The sequence below is a fragment of the Varanus komodoensis genome, unplaced genomic scaffold (genome assembly GCF_004798865.1).
Source record: "Varanus komodoensis strain SLA01 unplaced genomic scaffold, ASM479886v1 scaffold39, whole genome shotgun sequence".
Lineage (NCBI taxonomy): Eukaryota > Metazoa > Chordata > Lepidosauria > Squamata > Varanidae > Varanus > Varanus komodoensis.
In genome coordinates, this window is record NW_025335922.1 from 5,860,432 (window position 1) to 5,871,924 (window position 11,493).

The 11,493-nt window shown below is 46.5% G+C and overlaps 1 protein-coding gene across 2 annotated transcripts in view; it reads right to left on the reverse strand.

Annotated features, from left to right (window-relative positions):
* The window catches only part of CHST11 (carbohydrate sulfotransferase 11), a 221,706-nt gene extending 210,474 nt beyond the window's left edge, over positions 1-11,232 (reverse strand). Inside the window, exon 1 of one of the 2 annotated variants that reach the window (XM_044441257.1) lies at positions 10,586-11,232. In XM_044441257.1, the coding sequence (XP_044297192.1) occupies positions 10,586-10,688 (103 nt within the window). In that variant the 5' untranslated portion in view covers positions 10,689-11,232. Of the gene's footprint in view, positions 1-10,570 lie in introns of both variants that reach the window. The other variant, XM_044441255.1, reaches the window with a different exon arrangement.
* Positions 11,233-11,493: the final 261 nt, after the last annotated feature.

Here is an 11,493-nt window from a genome sequence, read left to right on the forward strand (position 1 = left end):
GTTGATGGGCACTGTAGTTCAAAACATCTGTAGGGCTCCAGATTGGGGAAGGTTAACATAGAAGATGAGGACTTTAAAACAAATATATGGGATTCTTTTGCTGCTGGAAATGTCCAGTAATGTATAAACATCTTCAACAGAAGTCACAATAATTCTAATGTATTAATGTAATTGATGTAAATTAATATAATTTAATTCAACAGCAAAATATAAGCCGCGCCGTTTCACCTTTTAAGTTCAAGAACATGAAGTGCTAAACTAACAGCTAGAAGCATTCCTGACGAAGAATTGTAGCTGCTTTATTGCATGGCCATTCTTCTTCGGTAGGCCGCTCCTCCTCTAGCTAATTAAGTGTACTTACTTGATGCGATGTAGTTTCCATTACAGCCCTATTCAGATGATCGAGTGGGGGGGGGGGATGTGCAGAAAACTGCTGTCAGGCTGCCAGTGAGGAATCATAGCCTTGGTTCAGCCCTCAACTTCCAACCTCATGCAGGGAACTATCTACATACATACATAGTTTTATTGTCCATTCTTTTAAAGTTGTTTTAAAGCAGTTTTAAATGTCTAGATGCTCTAGGTTTTGTATGGTGTTACCATGCTGTGAACCTCCCAGTCAGCTTTTGCTGTTTCGTGGTACCAAACTGTGTAGTACGAATTAAATGGAATTAGAAGAGCCAGGAGGTATTGCTCAAACCCTACCCGAGCCACAGACCATTCAAATGAATAAGATTTCTATCCCACAGAACAGCTACCCTATCAGTAGAGAAGTCTACAACAGATCAGTAGGAAAACCCTGCACAGTTTCAGCCATGCCAATTTAAAAGGGATTAAAGGGAAACAGTAGACATGACTTTAAAGGAGGGGAGAAGCAAATGCAAGAGTTTAAATAGCCAGCTTTTGAAAAGCAAGCTTCAGTGGCTTAACTAGGCTAGGCAACATCTTGATTTTTCCATTAAAATAAGAGGGGCTTAACTTGTTGTCCCCTTTAGTTACATGACACCTTTCATTTCAAACTGACAGAATGGAAGATTTAAGCTAGAGGTACTGGCCTCTTTCAGTTGAAAGCCAAATTCCATTTCCAAGAAATTCACAGAAAACAGAAGAGGCACTCCTATAGAGGGAGAATGGATAAAATTCCACCATATTTTTAGCTTAAAGCTCTTGCTGCCAGTATCCCAGACATAGGAGCCATTTCAACCTTCCAGAATGGGGTAAAAACTACACAAAAGCTGCTGCAACCAGGAGAAAGGGTCATGGGTATTTATTTATTTATTATTTATTTATTAAAACATTTTTATGCCGCCCCATTCGCCGAAGCCTCGGGGCGGCTTACAACAATACTAGCTAGGGAACGAGGAAGACTGGACTGACCCCAGGCTTGAGGCTCTGCCCCGTGATTTAAGCCAAGACAGACAGCATCCAAACATAAGGATCAGCAGCCAGACACATACATGTATTATGACAAAGCGGATGGCAAAGGATCATAGCAGAGATGACAGGTTTAACACAGCAGTCCATCAACACATCTGGTCAGTGGTCACCACTGCAGCACCTGCAAATGCCCCATAATCTAGCCCTCCAGATGTGACAACTGCAACACCCATTCAGAGGGTGCAGGCAGGAAAGGCTGGACTGGTGCAATCATTATGCACCACTGTAGCCTCCCCATAATTTTGTGGCCAGATATTCAGCACTGAATGTTCTTTTGACAGGAGCTCTGGAGAGTTCACTTCCATTATGACTTTTCAGAGATGGATTTAGAAGTAATTTCTTCAAGTATGCTGAAATAGTTACAATTAACTTTTTTCCATTTATATAGAACCTTCCTTCTAGAAGGGATCTCCAGGCATTTCAAATGTCTTAAAAAGCAAGCCCATCAAAACAGCTTGGCTCGCGCCTGTAAATTCAAGTGGAGTTGCTTGAAACATTACCATACGTCCATGGCATTAGGCATAAATGCTTGCTTCACTTTTTCCAAGCCCTGGCTAGGACATAAAACTGAATGTCAGTGAAATGTAATGGGGTTGATGGGCAATCAGACAGCTGGCAAGTTTGGCACTGCAGTTTGGAGGGGAAAAACTGGAAGCCAGTCGCACAGCACTCAGTTAGAATGAGGCAGACGCTTAGCAGCTTCTCAGGGGAGCAGGAGAGACCGAGGTCTGCTCAGCTAGATGGAACAATCCACGTAATTGGTAGGAAATTCCACAGGGTTCTCCTCTGTTTCCATCAGGAAGCCATATATTTCTCTCAAAATGAAGCTGGGCTGGGAATCCCCTCCCATGAGGCTCTCATTCCACAACCTCCCTGGAGACCAGGCCAAGAGGCTGCTTTCCAAATCTGCATCATTTCCTACCATCTTCCAGAGCCAGTCTTCCCCTGCCTTTAAGGAATATGTTGCTTAACATGTTGCATTAGTTGCTGAGGTTCGCCCTCAAGCGCAAGTTAGAAAGTTCCCACCCGCACATAAATAGACGACACAGGAAACTCAGTCTGGATCAGAACCGTGGCATGGAGGAGGAACTGATGCGGTCAGGGGTGAACTGTCCACTGCCTCGTAGTGACATTGACCAGCTGGCTTTGAAGAGAATTTGAGATTGCTTTGGGATCGGAACCTTAGGGCAGTGTCCCATGTAGAACCCACTGCAGCAGCTCGTGCTTTTATTAGCAGTGATCTGGTTTGAACACTGTGACACGCAACATGGGTAAGCAGCCCTGGCATCTGAACCTGGGCCATTTCCCACAGAGTGACAGGTTTTTTCCCCTCAGAGGGGCTGTCACCAGATTGTGAAAGGTGATCTTAAAAAAAGAAAAAGAAATAAAGGGGGGAAGTTTGCAATGAGCCGGGGGGCGGGGTGGCTTGCAAATGCAACAGGGGGAAGAGGCGCCTGAGTTCCAATGTCTCCGAGATACGCCCTGGAGGCCCACAGGGGAAGGAAGGGGAGAACAGCCCTAGCTAGGAGCATCATGTGCTCCCCTGCAAACAATCTATATCCACGGTGGTTATTGCCAAGGTAGAGTCGAAAGATGTGCACACCCAGCTGTGGCCTTAGGGACCCCATACAAGAGTCCCATCTCAGTGGCCTCAACACAGGAGCCAAACTGGATGCTGTAGGTGTGAGAATGGTAGGTGGCCTTCAGTGTTCAAGACCCGCCTTCCCTAACCTGGTGCCCTCCAAATGTTTTGGACTGTAAATCTCACCACCTGACCAACTGCCACGCTGGCGGTGCCTGACAGGAGCTGCAGTCCAGAACCTCTGGAGAACACCAAACTGGGAATGCCGTTCTGGAATCTGAGGCTCCCAACCCAAATTTCTTAATGAAATGTACAGAGAATGCAACAGATACAGAGGGAATGTACAAATGTAGGAGCCTGGTCCCCAGGAAGACCAGAAGGATTAAGAGTGGGACATCATTCCATGGAGAAATAAAGGTACTTAAAATATAGTTCCAAACAAAGCATTCATTTAATCTCCTGCCAGTGGATGTTCACTGGATGAGAGTTACCGCTTTGCTCTGTGCAGCATGACACAGCCGTGTTTCTTGCTGCGATAGCTGCAATTAATCATTTTGGTGGCTGGATGGAGGAAAAAGGCCAGCATAATTCAACTATCAAAAACAAGAGTCTCCTTATCACAAAGGAAACCCGCCCCTTTCAACAGGATGCAAGAGAGACAGCTGAAGCTTCATCACCTGAGAACTATCACTTCATGCAAGTTGGCTTTTTAATGACAGCCATGTCCCTTATTACACTTCTATGCAGATTGCAACCAGATAACCGTGAGATTAGATTTCATGGAACCAAACCAATCACAGCATCCTGCCCTTCTTCCCAGATGAACTCAATGCCTGCATGTCTGGAAGAAGATAACAACACTGATCGCATCAGTGCTGACCTTAAAAAAAAAAAGCAGCTCCGTTTGTCCTAATGAAGTTCCCAAATTAAAGCAAGAGGTAACTTAATGAGAATTAATCCAATTTCTCCTCCCCGTCATGGTACTAGAGATCCCCTGGAGTACTTGGAAATCTCAGCCTCACAATCCAACTCTATTCTGCATACAGCCAATGTGGAAAGCCAGGGAAAGCTATGGGAAAGGTTTTCTTCCAAAACCACTGTGGCATAATGACTAAAGAGAGTAAGAACTGCAAATCAGGAAGCTCTCCCTACCCCTGCTTCAGAGCCCAGCTCTGCAAAGAGCTCATTAGGCAGCCTTAGGAAGGGCACGCTCTCTGCCCAGTCCTCTCACCAGCAATATGGAGGATGATTATGCTGGCTTGCCTTCAAGTTGCACCTAGATCAATGATTTCTACTAGAAGGCCTCCAGATGTTTTGGCTACAGCCTCATCAGCCTCAGTCAAGGATTATGGCAATCCCTAACATCTGGAGGGCACTGCTTGCCTAATCCTGATCTAGATTATGCACAGGAAGAATTTTTGACTCTTAAAAACATTATACTGGAGGTAAACGCTTTGTGCTCCTTTAAATGTTTTGGTCTGCACCATCCATCATTCCTAACCAGCCCAGCCAATGGTGATGGATGATAGGATTGTAGGTCAAAACACCTGGAGGGCCACACTGCCCACCTCTGCACTAAATAACTGTTTAAATATTATCCTCTGCTTGCTCTTACATTCATATAAATCTTTTGCCTCTCAGTGTTTTTTGAATATGCATTATATAAGAGGAGGGAGGCAATGGAGTATCTACCAGATGTTTCATACTACAAACCCATAATCTTTGGCCATTAATCATGCTGGTTGGATCTAGTTGCCTTCCATAAGTTCTGGACTACACCAAGCTGCCATGACTTAAGAAAATGGGATATAGCTGAACTTAGAAGAAAAGACCTAAGTTTATCTAGATGGTTTCACGGGATGGGTTGGCTTCTCTGGGGAGAAGGATTGGGGAAACCACATAAGAGATTGCTAGTCTACTCCCACGTGGCTTCCCCATTTCCCCCTCCCCAGAGAGATATTATATTTTCATGGGGTCAAGAAAATCTCTTTCTTACACACATACACACAAAGGAGAACACATAGAGACATTCCTGGTCCAAAAAAAAAAAAAGCCTGAATGCACATGCCCAGATGAAAGTCTCCAACCAAAAGGGAAGAAAATCATCTGGGACATACCTTCTGAGAGGCACAAAAGGAGTCCAACACATAATGCAAAGGCTTTGATTCCAAGGGATTATCAAAGGCTGTACATCAGCCTTCCCCAACCTGGTAGCCTTCAGAGGCATTTGGACTGCAACTCCCAGAATCCTCATCCAGCAGGAAATTGACTGGAAATTCTGGGTGTTGCAGTCCAAGAGTGTCTGCAAGGCACAGGGTTGGGAAAGGCTGATGTACATGATGCATCACTCCAAGCAAAAACCAACCAGCAACTGCTCATCAAGTTTTTTAAAAAATATTTTTATAAGGAGGATTTAAATTGTGAATGCCAAATGTGGTTTTGGCTTAAAATACCATCTTTAGTTACAAATGAAAGATAGAACTGAAAAGATTACAAATATCCAACAGAAGCTAGGTACCAAGCCCTTTATATGTGCTTAACACAGGGAGTGTTCCAGGACAATTGACCAATCTGAAACACAAATGGCCCCGAAAAAAAATGCAATGACTGGGCAAATTCAATAAAATATTGTGGCACTAAGAGGTCGTGCAAAAAGTAGGCATGCCAATATCATTTGGCATCACCAGACTACAAGCTTGGATCAGCTGCCTCAGCATGGCACTACCAGCTCAAAGCAGAAACATGCAACCATCTCATAGATTAATATATTGTTTATATTGTTTTTATATTGTGATTATTTATTTATTGTGAGCCGCCCTGAGGCTTCGGCGAATGGGGCGGTATAGAAGCTTACTAAATAAATATACACAAATCACAGCAAACCTTCAGCCGCAACATTCCCACAGCTATGTTCAAAGCTAACCTTCAGCCATGACAAATGTGCAAGAGCTCTGCTCAGAAGCAGCTGCTTTTTAATTTCCGCCAGACTTCAGAGGCACCCATGGCAACAGATAAGAAAAAGTTATCAAAAAGAAAGCCTGACACAAACAGCCAGAAAACCCCGAGGTTCCACTAAAGCCTAAATTCTGCCCACCTCTGGCCCAGGCTGTCTTCATATAGGACAGTCAATATACATGCACCTTTACATTGTACTGATAGCAAAAGAGACAAGTCATTGCCCCAAGGAGCATACACTGACAGTGCGGGAGAACAGATAAGAAATGACGAGTTGCAATGACAGCAGCTATGATTCTAGAGCCGAGGCTTTTTTTGATCCATACACTGGCTCAGTTTTCTTCCTCTGCGGTGTGGGAACCTTTTGCAGCATAACAGCCCATATATGCTTTCAGGGGACCTTCCAAAGGATGTATGCCAGAAGTGGGTGGGAATACTGCATAAAGTGAGCAGGTTAAAATGAGTCTGCAGAGTCACCCCACCCTCTGTTCCATGCACAAACACACGTGCTTTCTTGCAGAGAGCAGTGTAGTAGCAGCAGGACTCACAGAAACTTTTTTTTTAAAATTCACTAGTCCTGTCCATCTTACCTGCAATCCTCCCAGTATATGGGAGATGAATTTTCCTTACAACAATATATTGCAGCTTGTTGTAAAGTTGGTTTTTTTGAGGGTGGGGGTGGAGGTTTGGTCTTGAATGGATCACTAAGATACATTTGCTTTAAAAGACGACCTGCTCCTGGTTGAAATGAAAATTGCTGGAACTGCTTGTTGATAAGGGTCAAGACCCTGACTGCATTTTCAGTCTCTCCTTGCAGGGAGGCTATGCACATTGTCCTGATGAGCAGCTGCCCTTCAGAATTTGCCACTGCATCACTGCTTACACAACCAGTCAATTCATGCACACGCATGGGCAGCAATCAATTTTTTAAAGCTTCCACTGGCTACCACTGAGGCATTCGAAAAATCTGATTGCTACACAGTAGATGAGGGAACAGAGGGCTGACCATGGGCCAAAGGCACCCCATCTCTGTTCCACTGCCTGTGTGTGGACTTTAGGATGTTTGTTTACACCTTGATCCAAAGGGCCAAAACAGACATTAAATCTAGCAGGTTAAAAAGTTAGTTTTTCTTCTTTAGAGTGGAGCACACAGGTCTAATCAAAATCTTAAAAGCATCCCTTTCAGTACAGTCTCAAACTGTATTCAGAGGAGTTTGCTGCTAAATACAGATTTTCAACAAGGTGTGTTTTGGTCCGAACTAGCCCAACTCACAGGGCATTTATTAGCATGTCCAATGTAAATTAACTTCTGTTTCCCTACAATAGGGTTTACCTTTTTGTAGTGTTTAGGATTACAGCTTTCATTTAGTTTGTGGCTTGCATCCTTTCCAGCGCTTGCTAGACTTTATAGAAAAGAAGCTGCAGTCATTTAGTGCAGTTGCTGTCTAAAAAGTGCCTTGAGCTGTGAGTGAGATGACTTTTCCTTCTTACTTACCAAAGTCAAATGGCAGCTCTGAGCATGATAAAAATGAACTTGAACTTCCTTAATGGTATGTGATTGCCACCCAAATAAGCTCACAGACATCATAGCAGAGACTGTTATGCTCTCCTAAGAACAGGTATGAATCTTCCACATGTTCTGGATCTGCATTTTCAAATTACTTGAAAATGCAGATTTTGGGTTTTGCTTCAAATTTAGAAGCAAAATCCACTGACATGGCCAACTGGACAATGTAATTCTGCAAAGATCTCCAATCAGCTATCATATCCACACAGAGCAAGAAAAGTTATGTTCTTACATTACATTTATTTATTGGATTTTTATCTCACATCATTAGTCAGAAATATGCTATTTACTTATGTTACTGTTGCTGTAGGAACAACAGGCAAAGCTTTCTTATCAGCTGTGCTAAATTGGCAAGTGGCAAAGATTTTTCTACTGTGTTCTTCTATGTAGCGCATCAAAGAAGGATGGAAGGCTGTAGACAGCTAATGATAAAATGAGGTCTTTCTTCTCCTAGCCTCCTTTTATACTTATTGACACAGAAAAACTAATCAAACACCCACAGCTAATGGAAGGGGCATGGGAGCACACACATGAAATGTGCCTCTGATCATTTCAGGTGGAGAGGAGAAAGTTTGCCAGGGCGGTGCTGGAAAACTCTCTTTCCAAACATCTGTAGATAGAAAGATAAGAACATACTGTTTAACTTTTACACATTTTTCAGAAATGTGGGTACAACAGAAAGTGCACACATACACAGACGCTGTAACACACACAGGCTTGCTGTAACCAGTGTCAGTTCTGTTTTAACAGGCCCACCTAAATATATGGAACTTAAGTTATTAATAATTATATATATGAATTATAAGTCCCATGTGTGTTAATAGGTGAGTAGAACTAACATGGGTGCAACCCAATGGATTCAGTTGAGCAGGCATTTACTTCTGTGTAAACATGAACAGGATTGTACGCTGTTCAGGCCAAGACAAAGGTAAGCATTTAAAAGTCCAGTGCATTCAGTGGAAAAGAAATGAGCATTTACTTACTTCACACCACTACCCTTGAAAGTAATGTGATTTCAACTGACTTAACCTTTGACTGGAAAGGGCCCTAGAGCTTGGGTAAACCTTACCCAACCTGATGAACTACCCTTCATACAGGACAAACACACCAACCAAAACTACGAGATCTCCCTGAAGTCCTAAGTATTGGCTCATTTCCACCTGTAAAAACCTGGGGAAAGGAAGGAGGGTCCCCTTAAGGTAGCCAAGCCTAGAAAAGAGGACAGGATTTATAACCCCAGCCTGAAAATTGATTCCTAATCTCTTCCTACAGCTGTAACAGGAAGCCAATTGCTCTGCGTCTGGCAGGTGACGGTGCTAGTAAACCCTCTCTGGAAAACAGGGGCTGTGGCCAATGTTAGTCCTGTGTAGAGTGGACCCATTCAAAGAAATGAGAGTCAAGTTAGACCAACACTGAAAAAACCCATTAGTAGAAAGGCAAGGGAGATACTTTACATGGAACAAAAATATATCCACCCCTTCTCCACACGCATCTCCATCAAGAGGAGAAGCTGGAAATGTCTCTGTCCTATTTGAGGGCAGCAATGCCCTGTGCACTGGGGCACACAACTTTCTCCTTTGCACTCCACCTTGTGAATCCAGAATAACTATGCACGTTCCTCTCCCAATCACGAATAATTAAACATGGATTCATCTTCACCTACAAGTACGTCCCGCTGTGGTGGTTCTTTGTGCCTAATGCACCACCTTGGGTTGGCTCTAAGGTTAGTCCTACTCAGAGTAGACCCACTGAAATGAATACGCTTGCTCGACGAAGGTGTCCTGAGGGCGCGCGTTGGGCGACGCTAGCGCTGCACCTTATCCCTACAGCGCCTCTGCCATGCTGGCTTCGTCCGTTCCAGTCACTGGGAGGCGGGTGGCAAATAATCTCGGATTAATTTCAAGACAGAATAAAAGCACCGGCGGCACCGGAAACCAAACCCGAAGGGAGCGAAGTGCATTTCAGATGGTGGCGTGGGGAACAGAGAAGAGAGAAAGAGCTTTTTGTTCCGCAAGTTTCGTTTCTGAAAGAAAAATGACTCTTTCACGTCCTCGTTCCCGTCCTGAACACACGTGAAGTCAAAGCGCTTCTGACTAAGATGGAGTTCACTTTCAAACCTGCTTAGGACTGAAGCCTTAGACTAATTCCGAGTGTAGGACTCTCAATTTTACTTTGGGAGTGAGAGGTGCTTTTTCTGCAAGCGGTCGCTGGGGGCGGGGGGGGGGATCCGCGTCTGCGGAGGCATTCGCACCCCCACACCCGGGTGCTCTGCCTACGCGAAGAAGGTGCGATCGTGCGCGGGCGCGCCAGGTCCCAGTTGGCCAAGCAGGCAAGCGCGGCGGCAGCCTCCTCGCCACTAGCTGATGCCCTCGAGATGTTTGGAACGACAGCGCCCAGCACCGTTGCTTCGATCGGTTGGCTCAGACGGGTGGAACGGGAGTCTAAAAACATCTGGAGGACACCAGCTGGAGAAAGTCCGGGCTTAAAGCATGGCTTCTATGCGGAGCCTCCGGGCCTTTCCCGATACTGTTCGCTGCCGCCGCAGCAAGAACAGCAGCGCAGCTGGGATTTCCTCCAAAGCTTGTGCGCACATGGCCAGCAGGGCGAACCGGCGAGAGTGGAAAGTCCTTATCTTCCACCAGCAGCCGCCGCGCCGCGGCCGTTTCCGATGGTCCCCCGCCCCGGCACAGCTCGGTCTGGCCGTCACCCTCTCCGGCTCCAGCCTGGCAGGCGCTTCTCGCCACCGCCGACCCACCCTGGTCCTGTCTCCCCTGCATCCCCCGGGCACTCGCCACCCTTTGGACACGCAGCATCTTCCCCGCCACCATCCGCCGCCGCGACGGGTGTGTTCCCCGCTTGTGCGCCCGGCTCCGCCGCAGACGGTCAGGGCGCACAAGCTCAGCCGCGCTCCGCCTGGTTTCCACGCGTCCGAAGTTAGCGGCAACCCGCCTCCCCACCCGGTTACCTCCACGTCAAGTCAAACCACCGGAGGAGACGCCGCGGAGCGGGCACAGAGAGAAGAGCCGCCCTACCTGGATGCAACATACTTTGGAAATAGAAGATGACCAGGGCGAAAGATCCCAGGCAAGTGACCAGAACCATCCTACAAATCCTGTTCATCCTCATTACTTCCAGGAGCGCCTGCTTCATGGCTTTGTCCCGGCGGGGAGGCGGGCTGCGGGGCGCGCCGCGCCCCACACAGTCTCTTTCCAAAGAGTTCGGGTGGGCAAGAGCCGGAGCCGCACGCCCAGCAGTAGCGGCGACCGGCTTGGATAGGCGGCGGCGGCGGCGGCGGCGGCGACAGCTGCTACCTCCTCCCTTTGCAGCCGCTCTGGAGGATACCTTGGGTAGCAGCTTGCAAGCGCTACTTCATTTGGCTGATAGTCAGTCCTAGGCTGGGAACTACCATTCGACCCTCGGCAAGAGGGAGGGAGACGAGAGAGGAAGTGTCTGCGCACAAAGCGGAAGACAAGGAGAACTTCGGAGAAGGTCGGCTTTTAATACAGCCCGCCTCACCCTGCTGGAGAACGTGGTCGCGCCCAGCCGTTCCCCCTAGGTGTCCCGTTGCTTTCTTCGCGGTCCTAAAAGCGCCGGGTTTGGACTCCGAGTGATGCTGCGGTTGCCGCCGCGCATAGCGCGGGCGGAGTTGGAGGAGCAGAGATATGATCGCCGAAGGGAAAGCAGTCCGTTTTCCATCCGCTAATTAACAGAGCAAAATTACAACTGTTTGTTCCTTTGCAGTATATTTGTCTCTTTCTCTCGAGTCAAAATAAAAGCATCTCACAGGGGCGTGCGAGATCAGTAGTCGGACGACAGTCTCCGTCCTTAAGTTTACATGATACACAAGGCCAAAGGGATGAGGAGGGAGGAGGAAAATGCATGCTTGGGGCACCTGTTCTTAAAGTTGCTGTTCTTAGGACAACCAGCTGAGATGAATACAGCTCAGGCAGCCTGA